This window comes from Peromyscus eremicus, chromosome 1 (assembly GCF_949786415.1).
Source record: "Peromyscus eremicus chromosome 1, PerEre_H2_v1, whole genome shotgun sequence".
Taxonomy (NCBI): Eukaryota; Metazoa; Chordata; class Mammalia; order Rodentia; family Cricetidae; genus Peromyscus; species Peromyscus eremicus.
In genome coordinates, this window is record NC_081416.1 from 139872884 (window position 1) to 139891383 (window position 18500).

Sequence of the window (18500 nt, forward strand, 5' to 3'; positions counted from 1 at the left end):
GTTCATCTTTAAATAAACGCATTCATACCACTAAGCTCATCATTAAATAACTGCAGGTTTAAAGTGTTACTAGATAACTAAAGGGGCACCTAACTAGGGAAAGGACTTACGTCTCAAAAAGTAAGTGCTGTTTGTTCTACATGACAACTTCACATGGACTGTTTTCATTTCCTTACTTTCCCTTATGAGTTGGTTATGTAGAAACAGAAAGCATAGATCAAAGACCAAAAACATACCCTTGCATAAGTAATGGGATTATGAATGCAATGTTAAGGACTTGGGGGAATAAGTAAAAAGTAGCATAATAATGAAGGGATGGTTTAAAGTCACATACAAAAACCTGATGGATTTACCCATCACCTTTTAAGGAATAAAGGAAAAGCAAGCTCATTTTCTTCTGTTGTTTTTCCAAAATGGGTGTAAACATAAGACCACTTTAGGATTGTGTTATCCTTGCACAATGGAGAAAAGGTGCAAAGAGTGTCTGAATGTTAGTAAAGCTGTACCCAGGATGGGTCTTCATATACAGGAACAATTTTTGCAATAATTTTTCTTTTTACTGGTAGCTTTATAGAAGTATGCAAAAGGTCTGGTTGGCTAACCAGGTCATGTCTTTGCAATCATTTAAATTCATACATTCAATCAATTACAGAGTGGTCATTGGGATTAAAAAAAAAAAGTGAGACTATCCCTACTCTAGTAGAGCTCAGTGAGGAACTAAAAGCAAAAACTGAAGTAAATACACAAATACAAATGACCTGGAAGAACTATGGTACACATTCTGAGAAACACAATATAAATATATATTGGTCCTAAATTATTATATTGGGAGCTCTCAGTGGGAGCTCGTAAAAGATGCAAGCATTTTGGAAACAACTTCTGAAATGCAGTTAGTTAATAGGCTAGCTTCCATTACCCAAGTGTACACCATCTAGTTACAATCTAGAATCCCTTTGGACAATCTTATCTTGAAACACTTCCTGCTACATCTATCTCTAGGCAAGTCTAGTTTATATGAGAACCTGTGCTCCATCTCCCAATCTTCCAAGGTCCCTCAAAACAAATCTTACTACTGTGATCTTTGGAATCACCAAGAAAGGTCAAATAGCACAATGAAGCACAGTGATGGGACCTGAGAGAATAACTAACAATTATTTTAGAGTTAGTATTACAACTATTTGAAATATCTGCACTTGGCTAACTGGATTTCATACAGTGTGTATCAGGTTATCTAATAGTTATAATGAGAGTTGTAATTGGAAAATAGAGCTAGTGGTATGGAGATGGTAAGAAGTAGGATGAAAATAAGATTCTAAGACAGTCTGATCATTGTATGATTACAAAAAGTATATTCATATTTTGATGTAGATCCTTCAGGCAGAGCTACAAACAAAAGCAAGTCCCTAACCTTAAGAAGCCTGATCTAGTAAGGATAACATAGATAAAGTCAAGCAAACCAATAAGCCATTTTTTTCTCATTTTCCTTTACTGTGAGTTCTTTGTGTAATTCTCAAATGATAGTTCTTCCATGGACTTTATCTTTAGTCTTCTCTCCTCCCTTCATTATTGTTTCCTGATCATAATACTCCAGGGAAACAGTCCAAACTGTGCATTTATACACTATTATAAATACTCTGGGCTTTGCATATATGTCTAGTCCAATAAGATCCTCTCTGTGTATGACAACTTAATTGAGCAAAGCAGCTCTGAATTAAACTGAAGCATCCAGCAACCTGGAAAACAGCAAACATCCAATAGTTTTGTTAATGAAAAAAATGTTAATGAAAAACTTGAACTTCTGTTAGACTATGATAACAGCAACTTTTAAAATGTTTAACATATAGATCTTTCTTCATCATAGATATTATCCCACATTTCTTAAACCCTTTGCATAGATCTGATGATGCAGATTTTATGTATCTATAATGCTGGTGGGGTAAAAAAAGGTTTTGTTTTTTTTTTTTTTTAAAACGTGGTCTCTACTTTTTCTGGTGAGGAAACATCAAGCTTTGAGACTTTTAGGGTCATATTGAGGAAACATCAAGCTTTGAGACTTTTAGGGTCATATTGAGGAAACAAAATGTTTATTTTGTGGGCACCAAATATCCCATAGTACTTAAATATTAAAATGTCTAATTCTTAACTGAAGATTTTAAGTCTTCCTGCTCAGGTCTTCCTATGGATGCAAAGCCTGAATGTAGGGCCTATAGCAACTTGACACCCCCACAAGCCCCCACACCCACATACACACTCCTTCCATCATCCTTTAGGCTGAACAGCTACTTAGGGCACTTCTGCACTAGGGGGAATCATAGAAAAGATATTGTCTTAGTTATCAAGTTGTTAGGATTATGAGAAGTTGTGGTGGGGAGTGGGGTATTAATAACTTTCTTTCAAAAATTTACCTTCTTGGCAATCCCACCTGAGATTGTTTGGCTTGCCCATTAGCTTCCAATGCTTGCTACTGTGAATGCATCTATGTTAGGTAGCACTCAGCTTCTAGGTGTGTGTCTTAATGAGAGGTCATTTGTGCAAGGTAATTCTTAAGACAGCTGATGGCTGATCTCCTCTAACAACTACACACAGCTCATGAGAAACACCCATCTTGACCAAAGATGGATGTTAACTGCCCTTTATTCAGCTGCCAAAGGCCACTCCAGTCATGTCTTACCTTGGAATCCCTGCAAGAGTCAATCATTTATTCCTGTGTCACCCAGTATCTAAAGATCACAGATTAAGTCTCAAAGTATGTCATTTCAAACACACCTCACTGGATTTAAGAATAGTTGGAAAGCTTCTGGCATATTTTGAGACCAGTATTACCCTGATAGCAAAAACAAAGATAAGAGAAAAAAAAAAACTATAGACCAATATCATTTATGAATATAGATGCAAATATGCTAAACAAAATACTAGCAAACCAAATCCAGCAGCATAGAAAATGGTTTATGTAGCATAGACAAGTGGGGTTATTCCAGGAATGCAAGATTTGTTCAATATACAAAAATCCATCAATGTAATACAACATATCAATAGAATAAAGACAAAAACTACATGACAACCTTAATAGATACAGAAGCATTTGACAAAATTCAATACTCTTTTTTTTTTTGATAAAAAACACTCAATAAAGTAGGAATAGATGGAAATTTCCTCAACTTTGCAGCATCTATGAAAAACCCACAGCTAACATCATATTTAATGGTGAAAGAACTAATAATTTCCCCCTAATATCAGGAACAAGAAAAAGATGCCTACTCTTGCCACTTCTATTTAATATTATACTGGACGTGCTAGCCAGGGCACTTAGGCAGATAAAATAAAGAATCTAGATTGGAAAGGAAGCCAAATTATTTCTATTAACAGATGCACAATCTGGTAAACAGAATCAGCTCAGAATACCTATAGTATACAAGGTCAATACACAAAATTCAATTCTTTCTAGATGCTTGCAATGAATAATTCAAAAATTAAAAAATAATTATAATAGCATCAAGAAAAATACCCTCAAAAAACATTTAACCCAAAAAAATCAAGATGTATACACTAAAATCTATAAAACAGCATTGAAAGAAATTACAGATCTAAATAAATGGAAAGACACTCCATGTTTATGGATTAGAAAATTTAATACTGTTAAAATACCAACATACTTCAATCTGATGTATCGAATCAACACAAAAACTATCAAAATCTCAGGTGCTTGTTACGCAGAAATTAACAAATTGATCCTAAAATCCATGTGGAATGCAAGGGACCCAGAACAGGTAAAATGATCCTGCAGTAGAACAAAGTTGGTGAACTCACACATTCTAAACTCAAAACTTACTACAGAGGTACAATTAAGACAATGTGGTACTGGCATAAGAACAGACACATAGGACAATGAATTAAAGTTCAAGAGTCCATTTTTACGGTCATTTGTATGTGTGTGTGTGTGTGTGTGTGTGTGTGTGTGTGTGTGTGTGTGTGTGTTGGGGGGGTGTTTTGTTTTTGACAAGGATGGCAAGCCCACTCATAAAGAAATAATTATTAGTCTATGTAACAATTAGTTATTTGTTCTACTGGATACTCACATATTAAAGAATAAAACTGGATCCCTAAAATGCACCACATGCAAAAATGGATCAAAGACCTAAATTTAAGAACTAAAACCATAAGATGCTTACAAGACATAAGAGAAATGAAAATTTAACGTGTACACAAAGTATTCATAGTTGTATTCATAATATGCAAAAAGCAGAAACAACACAACTATCCACAACCAAATAGACAAGCAAAAAAATACATTATATCAATACAATGACAATATTCGGCCACAAAAGAAACAGTACCGATACATGCTACCACAAGGATGTACTTTGAACTCATTACTTTGGGGACGGTGGGGGAACAGACAAAAAAGGCCACATATCATATGACTCCATTAACATGAAATGTCCAAAATAGGCAAATTCATAGGCATATGTAGATGAGTAGTTGTCAGGGTCTGGGGGTTAAGAACAGGCAGTCACAACTAATGGATACAGAAAACTTTTTACAGTGATGAAAATGCTCTGGAATTATATATAATGACAACTTCACAACTCTGTGAATATACTATGACCACAAATTTTACACTTTTTAAAAGGGTGAATTTTATACTATCTCAAACAAAGATGAGAGAAAGCACATCTCTTCCATTTAAAGGTGGATGAGATAAGGTCAATTCTTCCAAAATAAAATCTTTATTACAGACATTTCCAATCTCTGGTTTTTTGTTTGTTGTTTTTCTTTTTTTTTTTTTAGTTAACAAGCAAACGTTAGGAGAACTCCTCTCAGGATGTCCTCCAAGATGTTATCTAGCATCTGTATGGTAATTTCATTAAAACCACCCCGGAGATAAGGTACAATTGGGTATAATCCAAATCAAGGGAATGGCAGGGCCAAAACTAAACTCGGGAGTCATTTCACTGAACGCTGTAATAACTAATCTCAACCACTCTGTACTACTATTTTCCTTATTCCTTCCACATCATTTTCTATGAATTTTGGGGAAATGAAAAATAATGAGGATAATGATCTTAGAAAAATAATTAGGATAATGATCCTAGGTCCCATGCATGTCAGCCTAAGAATCTTAATTTGATATTTGATTTTTTTTTAAGGGGGAAGATAACAAATATTAGGTGGTCATATGGGCCCACCCATACCACTAGTCTGGCTGTATGACTTTCGGTAAGGTGTATAACCTCTCAAGTTACAGTGATTGACCTATTTTGTGCAAGAACCATGTGCACAGTTACTCAGCAGTCACTGAAAGTTCTCTTCAGAATTTACAGGAATCTGATTTACAAAGAATAAGAAAATGTTAAATATGACTCACATACATTTACAGAGAACTGCATCTGGAGGACTCCTCCATGAAAATTTGAGGGACTAGTAATAGGACAATGATTTAAGGTGCCATATGCCATCTTAGCTGGGATAAAGAGAAGTGTGTGGGTAGCATAAAGAAGGTGGCTTCTGCTATCTAGCTTACAAGAGAAGGTAGAAAGCAGTCACAAAAACTTGCTTTCAACAATCTAGTCTTTTTCAACTCTCTGACTTCCTTTTCCATGGGCCAATATGATTCAGTGAGTCCAGAATATGAATACGTGTGTGTGTGTACACACATATACCTAAGAGACAGAAAAATCTATGGTGATCAATGGAATAAGAGGAGAAAAGATAAGAGAAGCAGCAAGTAGAAGTTGCTATTATTATTTTACTCTGGTGGCTGTGGTAAGGGTAGAAAGGATAAAGGTAGTATTAAAATCAGCAAGTACAGCGATGAACATCACAAAGAGTAGCCTCAGAAAAACACTTCTTTCTCCAGTAGGTTATATGGATTCTTGAGAAAAAATTCCTTAAAACAGGTTTAAGTTTCAGCATAGCCACCTTATGGAAACAGGGAGTGATGCTGCCCAATTATAAGCATTTGCCACATGTTAACATGAACAAGTTCTCTGAAGCCTCATTTATAGGTTTCCTTGGATATATACCTTCCTATACAGGGATGTATCTCCAAATAAAGCTAAGGTAATTGTAAGTGGATTTGATCACACAATTAACTATAAACCACAATATATACAATCAGACACTCAATTCATTTGCTGCAGCTGCCAAGTCTCCAGAAAAATTTTGCTGCAGGCTGTGCTTTTATACTGTAAGTTTGAAATGTTCTACAATAGTAAAAGGTATTCTTTTACTCATAAGATACTGTTTCTTGACATTCTAAGAAAGCAATAATGAAAAGGCAGCCATAACAATGTGGTAACATGCTGAGAAAAACTGAATAGGAAGTAAATCAGAGTTTATTTTTTCCTCTTAAAACTTTTTAGGATATTTTTTCCCACTTTCAATTAATATATTGATGTTACTTCTGTCTGATAATCTATATTATCACTTGAAAACTTTCACACAGGTATAATATCACAACTACTTCAATACTGTAGTGATAATAAAACTTGAGAACTAAAGAACACAAATTTCTTCACAAATTTATTTTATAAAATGTACCCACTTAATTTGTCTTCTTATTACTTTCATAATACGTAAGAAGCACAGTGGATGAGAGAGGCCCTTTAAGATGACTATAGTCACATTTAGGGGTCCTAGAAATAAAGGTAGCATACATACCACAATAGTGTTCTAAAGGCTAGCCCAGAAAAAAACCCACATTACCTTATCACAATATGGAAAGCACTGAGTTCTTTTTCCCATTAAGATATAATTTGTTTTTTTAAGCCACTGCTTTATTTAGCATTACAGTAAATAATAGTTCTGTGTCAACTACTACAAGAATGAAAAAACAAACTCTGACAGACATCCTTTTCCCACTTCCAATGATTTGAAAGCTACTTATTTTCCCCTGCCAATTTTAAAATATAAGGTTGATTTGCACTAAAACAATCAAGGCACAAGCTCAACAAATTAGCTGCAGCTTGTAGTAAAATGATATACCAGTATGTATCTCCTTAAAAATACATAATTCTTTTATTTTATTATGCAACAAAAGAAATTAACATCACAGACATAGAAGACTACGAATGGGAAACTACATTAAATATCCAGTAATTTAAGCCTATTTGTACTTTCCTATAGCACATGAAATATTTAACACTTTTTGAAGTAAAATTTAATTTGGGGGATATACAATGTAATTCTCAGGAGTAATAGTTCCATTCATTTGCAGGCCTGCTTACTGTGTGACTAAGTAACACAAGGCACAGTAGCCATCCTTTCTGTTATGCTGCAACACTGATCGTGTGTCTTGGAAAATAGCTGATTAAACAAGATGATGGCAACAGAAGGGGAGACTTTGGATTGTCTATTAAAATCTAGGTAATAATAAAGATTCATTTTAAGTGCACTTTTACATGCTTGTTTATACAACAAACTTTCTAATTTTGTTGCAGTAGGCTTGACTACCCTATCATTTGGCCAAATGCACTTTCCCCAGTAAACTTAAAACAACAACAAAAACAAAAACAAAAAATCCCTGTCCTTTCATATACTAAGAGGATTGGCTACTGAAACAGTTCATTGCAAGACACATGAAGACAATATACTGTGGCATGAGTTGTTTTAATTTGTTGTGCTGTTACTAAAGAAAAGTTCTGAGGGCTGTGATCAAAACATTCCAAGTTCTCCCTTCCGTCTTTATTGGTTCTCAAAATTTTGCACAGAAAACTCTTTTGGGGCTAGAACAGCAGTACTTGCACCACACTGTTTCCAAGACTTCAAGTTTCAAAAGAAAATTGATAGGAGAAATAAAAAAAAAAAGAAGGAGGTCCTGATTTGAATTAGATACAGGGACAAAAAAAAAAAAAAAACAAAACCACCAACAACAACAAAACCAAAAAACCACATACTTGAAGATTACATGGTCTACAAATGGTGGCAATGTTTTCCTTGCGAGAGTAGTTTTGTTGGTATATATATTTTAAATACTCAAAAAGGCTCAACCTCAAGCAGTAATAAACACAAGCAAAAGTGATTTAACCCTTAAAATAAATATTCAGAAAAACCTCTCTGTACATACAAGTGAAAGAATATGTAACACTTTCACACAAAAAAATAATTATAATAATAATAAAGGATTTGTTCATATATGTAGCTGAAATCTGCTGTTCCAGCCCACAATGTCCCCAATGAAGAAGGGAGGCACAGACATAGATGACTACTGTGGTTCATTATCTTACAGCCTTTTTGTACTGGGACACTATCACCACCAAATTATCCCTCTTACTATATTTACTAAGTTTTTTTTAACGTTTTTCTTTTTTTTCCCCTTGTTTTTGTTTTTGTTTTCGTTTTGTTTACAGCATGCCAAATCCTTTGGCATATGTGATGGCCTTCAACAATCTCTCTTTAAGTTTTTCTTTGTTTGAATATTCCGGAAGTAAAAGGACATTAAAGCAAGTATGAGATGTAGGTAACCTAAATAGAGAGAAAGAGAAAAACAGGAAAATCGTTAAGTCAGAAAAAATATGCTCAGTGTTAAATGCTCCTATTAGATGCTTATCTAGTTAAGATGGTTTGTAATGAGAAACTACAGATTAAAATATATCATAAACATTGTACTGTTCATCTACAAACATCAGTTGATCTTTATCTTATGAAATAATGTTAATATGATGGTGATAGTGATGATAGTAACATTTTGCATTTATTAAGTTTATACTCTATTGTTTTAGATACTTAAACCTTCGTAGTTCATTTAAATCTTCAGACAACAAACATACCAAGATATTACTAAACCCACTTAAAAGCTGAAGTCATTAAATAACTTACTCTCAAGTTGAAAAATAATTCAAACGTAGTATTAAAGATTTCAGAGTCTGTGCTCTTTTAATACTGATTAGAAATGCAGTTGGAGGGCTGGAGCGATAGCTCATCCGTTAAAGGCTAGGCTCACAACCAAAAATATAAGAAATGCAGTTAGCAAAATGACAATGAAAATGAGTGGATGGAAAATATAAATTAATTAAAATTAGAGCCATAATGTATCAAATAATGGAGAATAGACAGTAATGAAAATATATGTTGATGTATAGCAAAGTCAACATACTTCTAAGGATATATCGTCCAGCCCCACCATAAATTAGTAAGTATTTAATGGGGAAAGGATACAATTAAATGTCAAAAGTATGTAACTCAGGATTCTAGAATAAGCTTCAAAGAACTAAGAATCCTAAATTTCAGTGTAAGCATTCTAAATAGACTGTTACATAAAAACGGCTTTCTTAACAAACTGTAAAACCAAGGAGAGGATAAATCATACCAATTTGACATACTCTGAACTCATGTAGCTCCACAATTACTTTTTAAGTATGTCAACTTTACAATTGAGTAATAAAGGCAAAATATTCCCTCCATTGATTTTTTTTGTTGACTTGGCTATTTCTATATAGTAGCAGAAGAGAACACAGAGGCTAAATGTTGCCTCTGCTCACATGTGTGAGGTGAAAGGTTTACAGTAGGTATGGAGCTGCACTTCAATAATTACCTTTCTGTGTCTGGGCCATTTTTGGCTATGATCATCTTCAATTTTCCCAGCCCTCCAACAGGTGCTCTGTCTGTGCCCGTTGTAAACTGTAAGAAGAGTCTTTTCTGTTCATCTGTAAATGAATGAACAACTTCCCAGAACTCCCTAATGAAAAAAGATACAACACTAGTTTTAATTTGACATTATTACAAATACAAGCTCATTGTTACTACAACATCATTAAGGACAATTTTACAGTTAACATTAGGGATACCAATATCATTCGGAATATATTTTATTTACCATTCTTCCATTACTCTCCTGTTTACTTATTCCGTACTCAACTTTGTGAAGGCAAGGTGGTAACAGATTTAGATTATAAGAAAAACATGAACTGAAGTAAAAAAAAAAAATCAGACTTAATAGCAAGAATACAAATGTACTTTTCATGTAGTGTTTTTGAGCAAGAGTTACAATGGTATTTATCCCACATGTAGTAACTATAAGATATATCTGGCTGACTAAAACCTATAAACTAAATTTAATAACGCAATAATCTTCATGTTACTCTAAGATCAAAAAACAACACACAAGCTCATAATGAACAACTTTGGTTTGCTTCAATTAGCTATCTGTAAAATGAGTATGTTTGAATTAGCTATCCATAAAATGCATATAGCAATAATTCACAGCTAAGAAAATAAAGATTTCAGAAAAAATTCAAAAGTATTTTTAATTGGCAATAGAGTATATTTTATGTTTTATATTTAAAGTTCTTTCCAAAATAATCTTAGAAGGGGGCTAAATAGATTGCTCAGTGGTTAACAGCACTTGCGGTTTAATCTGTCAACTCCTTCATGCTATATTCTGTCACCTCTACTAGCTCCATGACATGTACACCCATCACACACTCAGTCACTGTCTCTCTCTCTCTCTCTCTCTCTGTCTCTCTCTCTCTCTGTCTCTCTCTGTCTCTCTCTCTCTCTCTCTCTCTCTCTCTCTCTCTCTCTCTCACACACACACACACACACACACAAATGTAAGAAAAAATTTAATCTCAAAAGAGACATCATGCTTTTCAAGCTTTTGAGATTCTATCCTTTGACATTCTGGTATACTAGTTTTATTACCCAAATGTTGGTATTTTTATTGCTGTAAACCATTATTCTGACATTAATCACATTATTTCCAAAATTTCAATATCCAAAAGCTTTCTCAGATTTCCTGGCTTTCTTCAATCTCTTGTCATGATTCCTGTAAAACTAATACACACCTAGAGAAAATAATAATGGTACACACAATCAACAGGAAACTGGACTAGGAATTTGTGTAAGAATCCCCCATTTAGAAGGAAAAGCTCCTACTTCCATTTGTAGATGTCGTTTTTGGGGGTTGGCAGGAGAAAAGTAGTCTACTGCAGTGCCAAGACTCCTGCTAGGACACAAAAGCTACACAGGAGCCATTGGCAGTTAATGGCTGTTGGAGAAGGGAAACTCAGATTTTCTTTGGGAGTGTGTTCATGGACAGGTTGACCATGTTCCAGTGCACAGGTTCACAGGCATGTATATTTGGGTCATTCTACTTCTGACTCAGGGGGTTACTTTTTAAAAAGAAGGCCTAAGTTGGGAAGGGGCTTGGGGAGTGCAGTGAATCTAGTAGGAGTTGGAAAAGGGTGTAAGGGGTAATATGATCAAAAATACACTATATACGTATTTGAAATTTTCAAAGAATAAATTATTTTAAAGCTATATTGCAAGATGCGTGGTTAAAATAAAAGCCTTCTCACACTCAAGGCTCTGACACTTGACCTAATTCATCATCTAAGGAGGCAGATATTCAGGCATCACTGCAGGTCACGGAGGAAGCAGATAAACCATGGTCACAGTGACCAGGTCTGGCTATGTTCCATTTCTGTAGTTGTTTTTAAAATAACAAAAATCCTCAGAGGTCCATAAAATCTACTTAATGAAAACAATGCTGAAAGAGAACTCCTCTTCATGTTATACCCTACTAAAATCTTTTAATTAAAAACATGTATGTATTTAGAAAGCTCAAAAGAAAGTATCAAATAGATCATATCCTATTCACATTCTCCAAAATCTATTCAGATCAGAGACAGAGAGAGACAGAAAGACAGAGTAATAAAAATCTATGCCAAGAATAAAACTAGGACATCAAGTCATAAATCTCCAAAGACAGAAGATAAAAAGAGTTAGGGACCATACTAGGACCAAACAAAATGGCAGGCATAGAAGTTGTAAAGGAAGGGGTGGCAAAGTTTTTCAAAAGGGATAGATATGCCTGATGAAAGGGATTCCAACTAAAATAAGATATAGTTAAAAACCTAGAGAGCACTGGATCGTGTAAAGCAGAACCAAATGTTAATGAAACATTGTACAGCAGTAAAAGGGACCCCCCTTCAACAGAGAAACCACTTAAAGTGACTCTAGAATACTTTGCTCCCCCATGACATTTATTAACAGCAGGTCCAGGCAAAAAAATATAAAAAAAGTAAATGAGAAAAAAAATGTAATTTTAAATACTAATACAAATATTATGAGGAGTCCTGCAAATAAGAAACAAAGCTTTCTGGCATAGGAAAGTACATAAGAGAGACTGAATCATGAATAATTTAAACTTTAACATGAAAAGTTCAGCCACAAAGAATGCCATGGATCAAAAATAAAGAGATGAATACATTCAAATGGAAATGAAAATACTAGAAAATTCTGAAGCACTATGCATAGGAAATCTGGAAATAATAGATGATTTATGAATGAAGTGAGCAAAGGAGAAAAAAGAAGTCATTTCTATTTGACAATCATCCAGTATTTGTATCTGACATCAGTCTAAAAACAAAAGGCAAGATGGGGGTAGGTAAGGGAGGGGGAGAGAGAGGAGATAAAATAATTGAAATTAAAGAAATGCATATCAAAGTAGAATAGAAAAAAATTAATAAGTACACTGACAAAACCTTTCACTTAGTAAAAACCCTAATAAATAAAGATAAATGGCAATGTAGAAAAAATTCTGTAAATTTTTCTATCATAAGGACCAATGTCTTTAATGTGTAAGAAAAGGATATGTAAAAAAAGGATAAGGGAAAGGATATGTAAAAGATATTCCTATAATTAATTCAGCACTTATGAGGTGGAGGCAAAAGTTAGGCCTAGGCAAGATCTTGTCAAAACAAACAAACAAAAAGGAAAAAGATCAGTAACTGAACAGTAATATTAAAAATATTAATATTAAAAATACAGATAGTTAATACAGTCCATGTATTAAAGAAAAAAAATACATGTCCATGAAGATTTAAAAACCTACATTGCATCAATACTTTGTGGCAGTAGTAGGCAAGCAAAAATGTTGCAGAAGTAACTTCTACATTAATGAGGGATTGCTTCTGAGATATACTTAAAAGAAGATTATTTCTAGGTTTGTTCCTTGACAAGTCCTACCAGCAATAACATTCAATAGTAAATCATATTCCTAAATGCAATTCTCTAATCATTTCTTTTATTTCTTTTATGTTTTATTCAAGATAAGCCAAAACTTCAAACTTTACTGGAGTTATGTGTCATGTTAAAAATACGATCCTAAAACACATACACTACTTTAAAAAAAAAAAAATCCATGAATTCATAGTATTTGAACACAAAAATAAACTCGCCTAACATTATTTAAATTACCACATTATCTCTTCATTTTCTCAAACGTAAATAGATTTGACTTTACCTTTTCAACAAACTCCTTTCTTAAGGCAATAAAATAGTACTTGCTGATACGAAAAAAGATAGGAAAATAGGAGAATGACGATGTAAAATGATCAGATACTGTTTCCTTAAATCAACATTTTTGTAATCTCAGGTTAAATAGTGAAATAATGGATTAAGGAAAGACAGACAAAAATAAGATACATACAAGGCAAAGAACTATCAATCACAGCTATTTTGCTTTAGCTCTACAATCTCTGTCAACAGAACAAATTTTTTTTTTTTTTTTTTTTTTTTTTTTTGGTTTTTCGAGACAGGGTTTCTCTGTGTAGCTTTGCGCCTTTCCTGGGACTCACTTGGTAGTCCAGGCTGGCCTCGAACTCGCAGAGATCCACCTGGCTCTGCCTCCCGAGTGCTGGGATTAAAGGCGTGCGCCACCACCGCCCGGCCAGAACAAATTTAATTAGGAAAATCAGACACCTACATTAATGTTTTGTTTATCTCAGTCTACTGCAAATAAGACAGAAGGAAAATGAGGAAGGAGTTAGGGGGCAGTGAATCAGCCAAGTAGTGTTGTTATGGTTCCTGCCCTGACACCCTTCAATGACAGATTGTGAACTGGATGGGTACAAAAATATACAAGGCTTCATAAGCCCAAACCACATATAGCAAATATGAATATTTCACTTAAAAGAAATGTTTGCTTCTCATAATAAGACACATTTTCTAAAGTCAAAAAGGCACAGTCTTCAAGGTGACAGAGAGGTTTAAAGACAAATTTGCTGAAATGTAGAAACGAAGACAGAAAGAATTAAAGGAATGAACATGCAGAAGGGAGGAGGATGTATTTTTATAAAAAGAAAAAGGGGGCCGAGCAGTGGTGGCACACACCTTTAATCCCAGCACTCAGGAGGCAGAGGCAGGCGGATCTCTCTGTGAGTTCGAGGCCAGCCTAGACTACAGAGGGAGTTCCAGGAAAGGTGCAAAGCTACACAAAGAAACCCTGTCTTGGAAAAAAAGAAAAAAAAAGAAAAAAAGAAAAGAAAAGAAAAAGGGAAGGTGAATTAGTAAATAGCTGAGCAAATTAAGAACATAATACAGGAACTAAAACCGTCATCAGAGGAAGGAGATGATTCACTGCTTTTAACAGTGGTACCTGTCAAATCATATATCTAGAAAAGGCAATTTTGGAGATCTAGAGACAGAATTAAGAAAAGAACTGAAGAACTGGGCAACAAAGACAGAAAAATTGAAAGATGCAAGAGGAAGAAGAAACATGACATTTAAAGTGAAGAGTGCTTTTGAACAGGCTAGATGTGAGGGAAAAAACCAAAGACACACACACACACACACACACACACACAAATGTAAAGAGCATAGCCCTGAAAAACTCAAAACTCAGTTTTGACAAAGCAGAAAGGCAAAGAAGAAAAGACAAAGAAGAAAACAGATGAGACTGAAAGGAGACTGAAGAAGGAAAAAAACTCATCTACTGAATCAAGGAGAAGTAAGGTATTGGATGATTCCAGAGATGTTTAAAACAATATCGTATACTAAGACAGCTGGAAATTATTTTTTAAGAAAACTAAAGTCAAAAATGGAAGAAGAAGAATGATTAACAAAGGAGCAACAGGAATATAAGCTAGAAACAGAAAACAAACAAAAACAACAGAGAACTAAGACAAGAAATGGGAAAAGAGGAAGAAAATGACACCTTTTGACTGAGCAGAGAATATGAAGAACTAATCAAATTAAAAGCAGTAGTTCTATTCACACTAAAAACCCTAAAAAAAAAGTTTGAAAAAAGTTAATAGCTCTGAAAAATAGAGAAGAACAAGCAAAAAGGACTGCAATTGAATTTGAAATTAAAGAGAAACAGAAAACTTTCACAAGACAAATGGATCTAAAACTTGCAAAAAAAAAATGAAGATCTACTCATAAGGTGAGCATGAAAACCATATTTGAACAAACAGCTAAGGAAAGAGAAGCACAAAGAAGAATTAAAAAACAAGAGTTACTAACTCAGTTTGAAATAAAATAAACTGAAGTTGTCCTACAAAAGAAAAAAGTTGAGGAGAAAAAAGGGAAGTAGCACTATGATTGACTTCGCTGTGGAAGATGAAGAGCAAATCAAATCAGAAGCGCAATGTTTCAAAAAGCTGGAAAAACAAAAACCTATCAATTGTACAAGTATACCCCTTAGATTTAAAGTAATAGGAGCACCAGAGCCAGAAATTCCAAGGTGATCTGAGATAGAAATATTGCAGGATGGAGAATATGGCCAGTAGCTTGAAAGGAGAAGCTTATTGGTATTATTTACCAGAAGAAGGAAGAACATGAGTAAACTAAACAAAAATGTTATGTAGCTAGCTAGTTAGTACTTCTATTTTTATTGTACAAAATAAAAACTGTCACTTGATCTTTTAGTCTACTAAAATGTTTTCTCCATGGGGTGGGAGAAACCATTTTTCTCTTTTCGAGTAGACAACAGATGGGCTTCCTTTCCTTCCCCCTTCAGTACTTTCTCTAAGTTTCTTACTATATACATCTTTTCTATGAGGAGGCCAAAAAACAAACAAACAAACAGATAAGGACCAGAGGTACCACTATATTGACTTGCTAATTCCTTTCTCTAAGTCTTCAAAATAGAAGTTCAACTAAATAGATATTTTTACAAATGAACATCAGATTTATCATTATGCTGTGCAGAAGTCAAGAAGTATTTAACAAGGGTGAAAACTTTACTCATTTTCTCAGAATTTAAAACACAGGCTGTGGATTTCCCATGTTTATAGCAATTATACTTACAGTATATATTATTTTGAATTAAAAATTAATTTATGAGCATTTACATAAAAAATTAATCTAACATAACAGATAATGAAATTGGAACCTATCAATATGAATGGCCCCTTTTTACCATAATAGTATGTAATTTTGACTGCTACAGTTTCAAAGTCTTTCTGAAGAAGATATACTGATGGAGTATCATTCTTTTCATGGGGAAGGAACATAGAAAGCAACAACAAATCAAAAGTGACTTTTAAGAAACAATTGCCAAACACAGCTTGCAGCTTTAAAAACATGCATAGCATGTAATATTCACAAATGTATAGTGTGGTCCTGCTGAACACATTACAAGAAAACTATTTGTATTCCATGGAGGAGCAACGACTTCCAAATAATTGAAGGCCTCAAGATCTAAGAGAATTAGATATAAGAAAAAGTAATACAATTTTTAATTTAAAATTCAAGAAGTAGACCTGGAGAGGTTGTACAGTGGTTAAGAGTACCCTCTGCTGTTGCAGGGGTCCCAGGTTGGATTTACAATACCTACAATGAGGGCTTATAACAATCTTCAACTATAGTGCTAGGGGATCTAACTCCATCCTCTGGCCTCAGCAGACACTGCACACACATTGCATGGACATATGTAGGCAAGCCACCCATATACATAAAATTAAAAAACAACTCTATCTTTTAAAGTAAGTCTATAAATAATTAGTTATTGTGTTCTATTTTTGAGTTGTCTCATATTTTAATTTACTGAAAGATAATTTTATTCTACAATGTAAATTGGTAATAAAGTTACTTTTTAAAAAAGAAATGAAAAACAAAACTGGGGATTAAAATAAAACATCACACACATTTTATTAAATAGTATATGCATGAGAACTTTGTCCATTTAGAAGATATCAACAAGAGATGAAAACTATAAAAACATGAAAACTAAGGCTATAAACATAATAAACTAAAAGTAAAATTTTGAAATAACAGAGTCTATGAAAGAACAACTAGTTCAGAAATGCAAAGTGTATTAGACATTAACAGAAAGAAAGCTTTAAAAGATGTGAAAAAACTAAGGTATAACAAGAAATAAATTTTTGAAATCATGCCAAAAATAAACTAAAGGTAAATTTAAAAATATACATTAAGAGTAAACATAAAAAATTTGCAATCTTTTAAAAACCTAAGACAGAAAGATTAAAAATCAAAGAAGTTGTGCACCATACTCGACATTCTTTGTTGTTACTAAGCACTGAAGAAGATTCTGCTATGACTAGTTCTGTCCCTGAAATGCTATCCTTTGAGCATTAGAGACCCTTAGGTAAGCCTAAGATAAACACATGGGCTGGGAACCCCAGCAGCCAGTCAGCAGCAGGCAAGATTCCTGCAGTCATGCCACTCCACCACCTTCCCTGCAGCATCAAAGGCCCCCACAGAGGCACAGGCTCCACCTACACCATTTTGAGGAAGAGCAGCCCCTAGCTAGGCACAGACATCACCTGCACCAATTGGAGGAAGAGTCAACACCTGTACCTATAATTACTCCACACCCAGCAGTGTAAGAATAAATTCAACAACATAAAGGGCAATATGGCACCACCAGAACCTAGTGGTTCTATAACAGCAAGACCTGAACATCCAAGTGAAAATGAAGCAGAAAAAAATGACCTTAAAAATAACTTCATGAAGAGAGGCAAGAGGGATTATATGAGCAAAGGGTGGTCAAGATCATGATGGGGAAATCTACAGAGACAACTGAACCAAGCTCACAGGAACTCACAAACTTTAGAACGACAGCTGTGGAACCTGCATGGGAACAGACTAGGCCCTCTGCACATAGGAGACAAGTTGTGTAGCTAGGTCTGTTTGAGGGGCCACTGGTGGTAGGATCAGGATCTATCCCTGGTGCATGAGCTGGCTTTCTGGAGCCCATTACCTATGTTGGGACTCCTTGCTCAGTCTTGATGCAGGGGGAAGGGGCTTGGTCCTGCCTCAACTGAATGTACCAGGCTTTGCTGACTCCCCATGGGAGGCCTTACCCTTTTGGAGGAGGAGATGAGGAGTGGGTCAAAGAGGAGAAGTCTGGGGGAGGGGAGCGGGAGGAGGGATGAGAGGGGATCTGCAGTCGGTATGAAAAATGAATTTTTAAAAAAAATACAAAAAAATCATGAAAATAAAAGAGGCCCTTAAAGATGAATTGAAAAATTCACCTGAAGAAATGGAGGACAAGACAAACAAAACATTGGAAGAAATCAATAAATCCCTTAAAGAAAGCCAAGAAAAAACAAACAGGTGAAGAAAACAGTTCAAGACTTGAAAACTGAAAGAGAGGCAATAAAGAAAACACAAACTGAGGGAATGCTAGAAATAGAAAATCTGAGTAAATAAACAATGAACTACAGATGCAAGCATAACCAACATAATGCAAGAGATGGAAGAGAGAACCTCAGGTGTTGAAGATATATTGGTCAAAGAAAATGTTAAATCCA

At 34.5% G+C, this 18500-nt stretch overlaps 1 protein-coding gene across 6 annotated transcripts in view; it reads right to left on the reverse strand.

Annotated features, from left to right (window-relative positions):
* Positions 1-1425: 1425 nt before the first annotated feature.
* Ube3a (ubiquitin protein ligase E3A) overlaps positions 1426-18500 on the reverse strand; it is a 100091-nt gene continuing 83016 nt past the window's right edge. For 5 of the 6 annotated variants that reach the window (XM_059273607.1, XM_059273599.1, XM_059273582.1 and 2 more), the window contains 2 exons: positions 9533-9676; positions 7864-8463 (listed from right to left, as the gene is read on the reverse strand). In XM_059273607.1, coding sequence (XP_059129590.1) covers positions 8343-8463; positions 9533-9676 — 265 coding nt within the window. In that variant the 3' untranslated portion in view covers positions 7864-8342. Of the gene's footprint in view, positions 1734-7863; positions 8464-9532; positions 9677-18500 lie in introns of those variants that run through there. The other variant, XM_059273616.1, reaches the window with a different exon arrangement.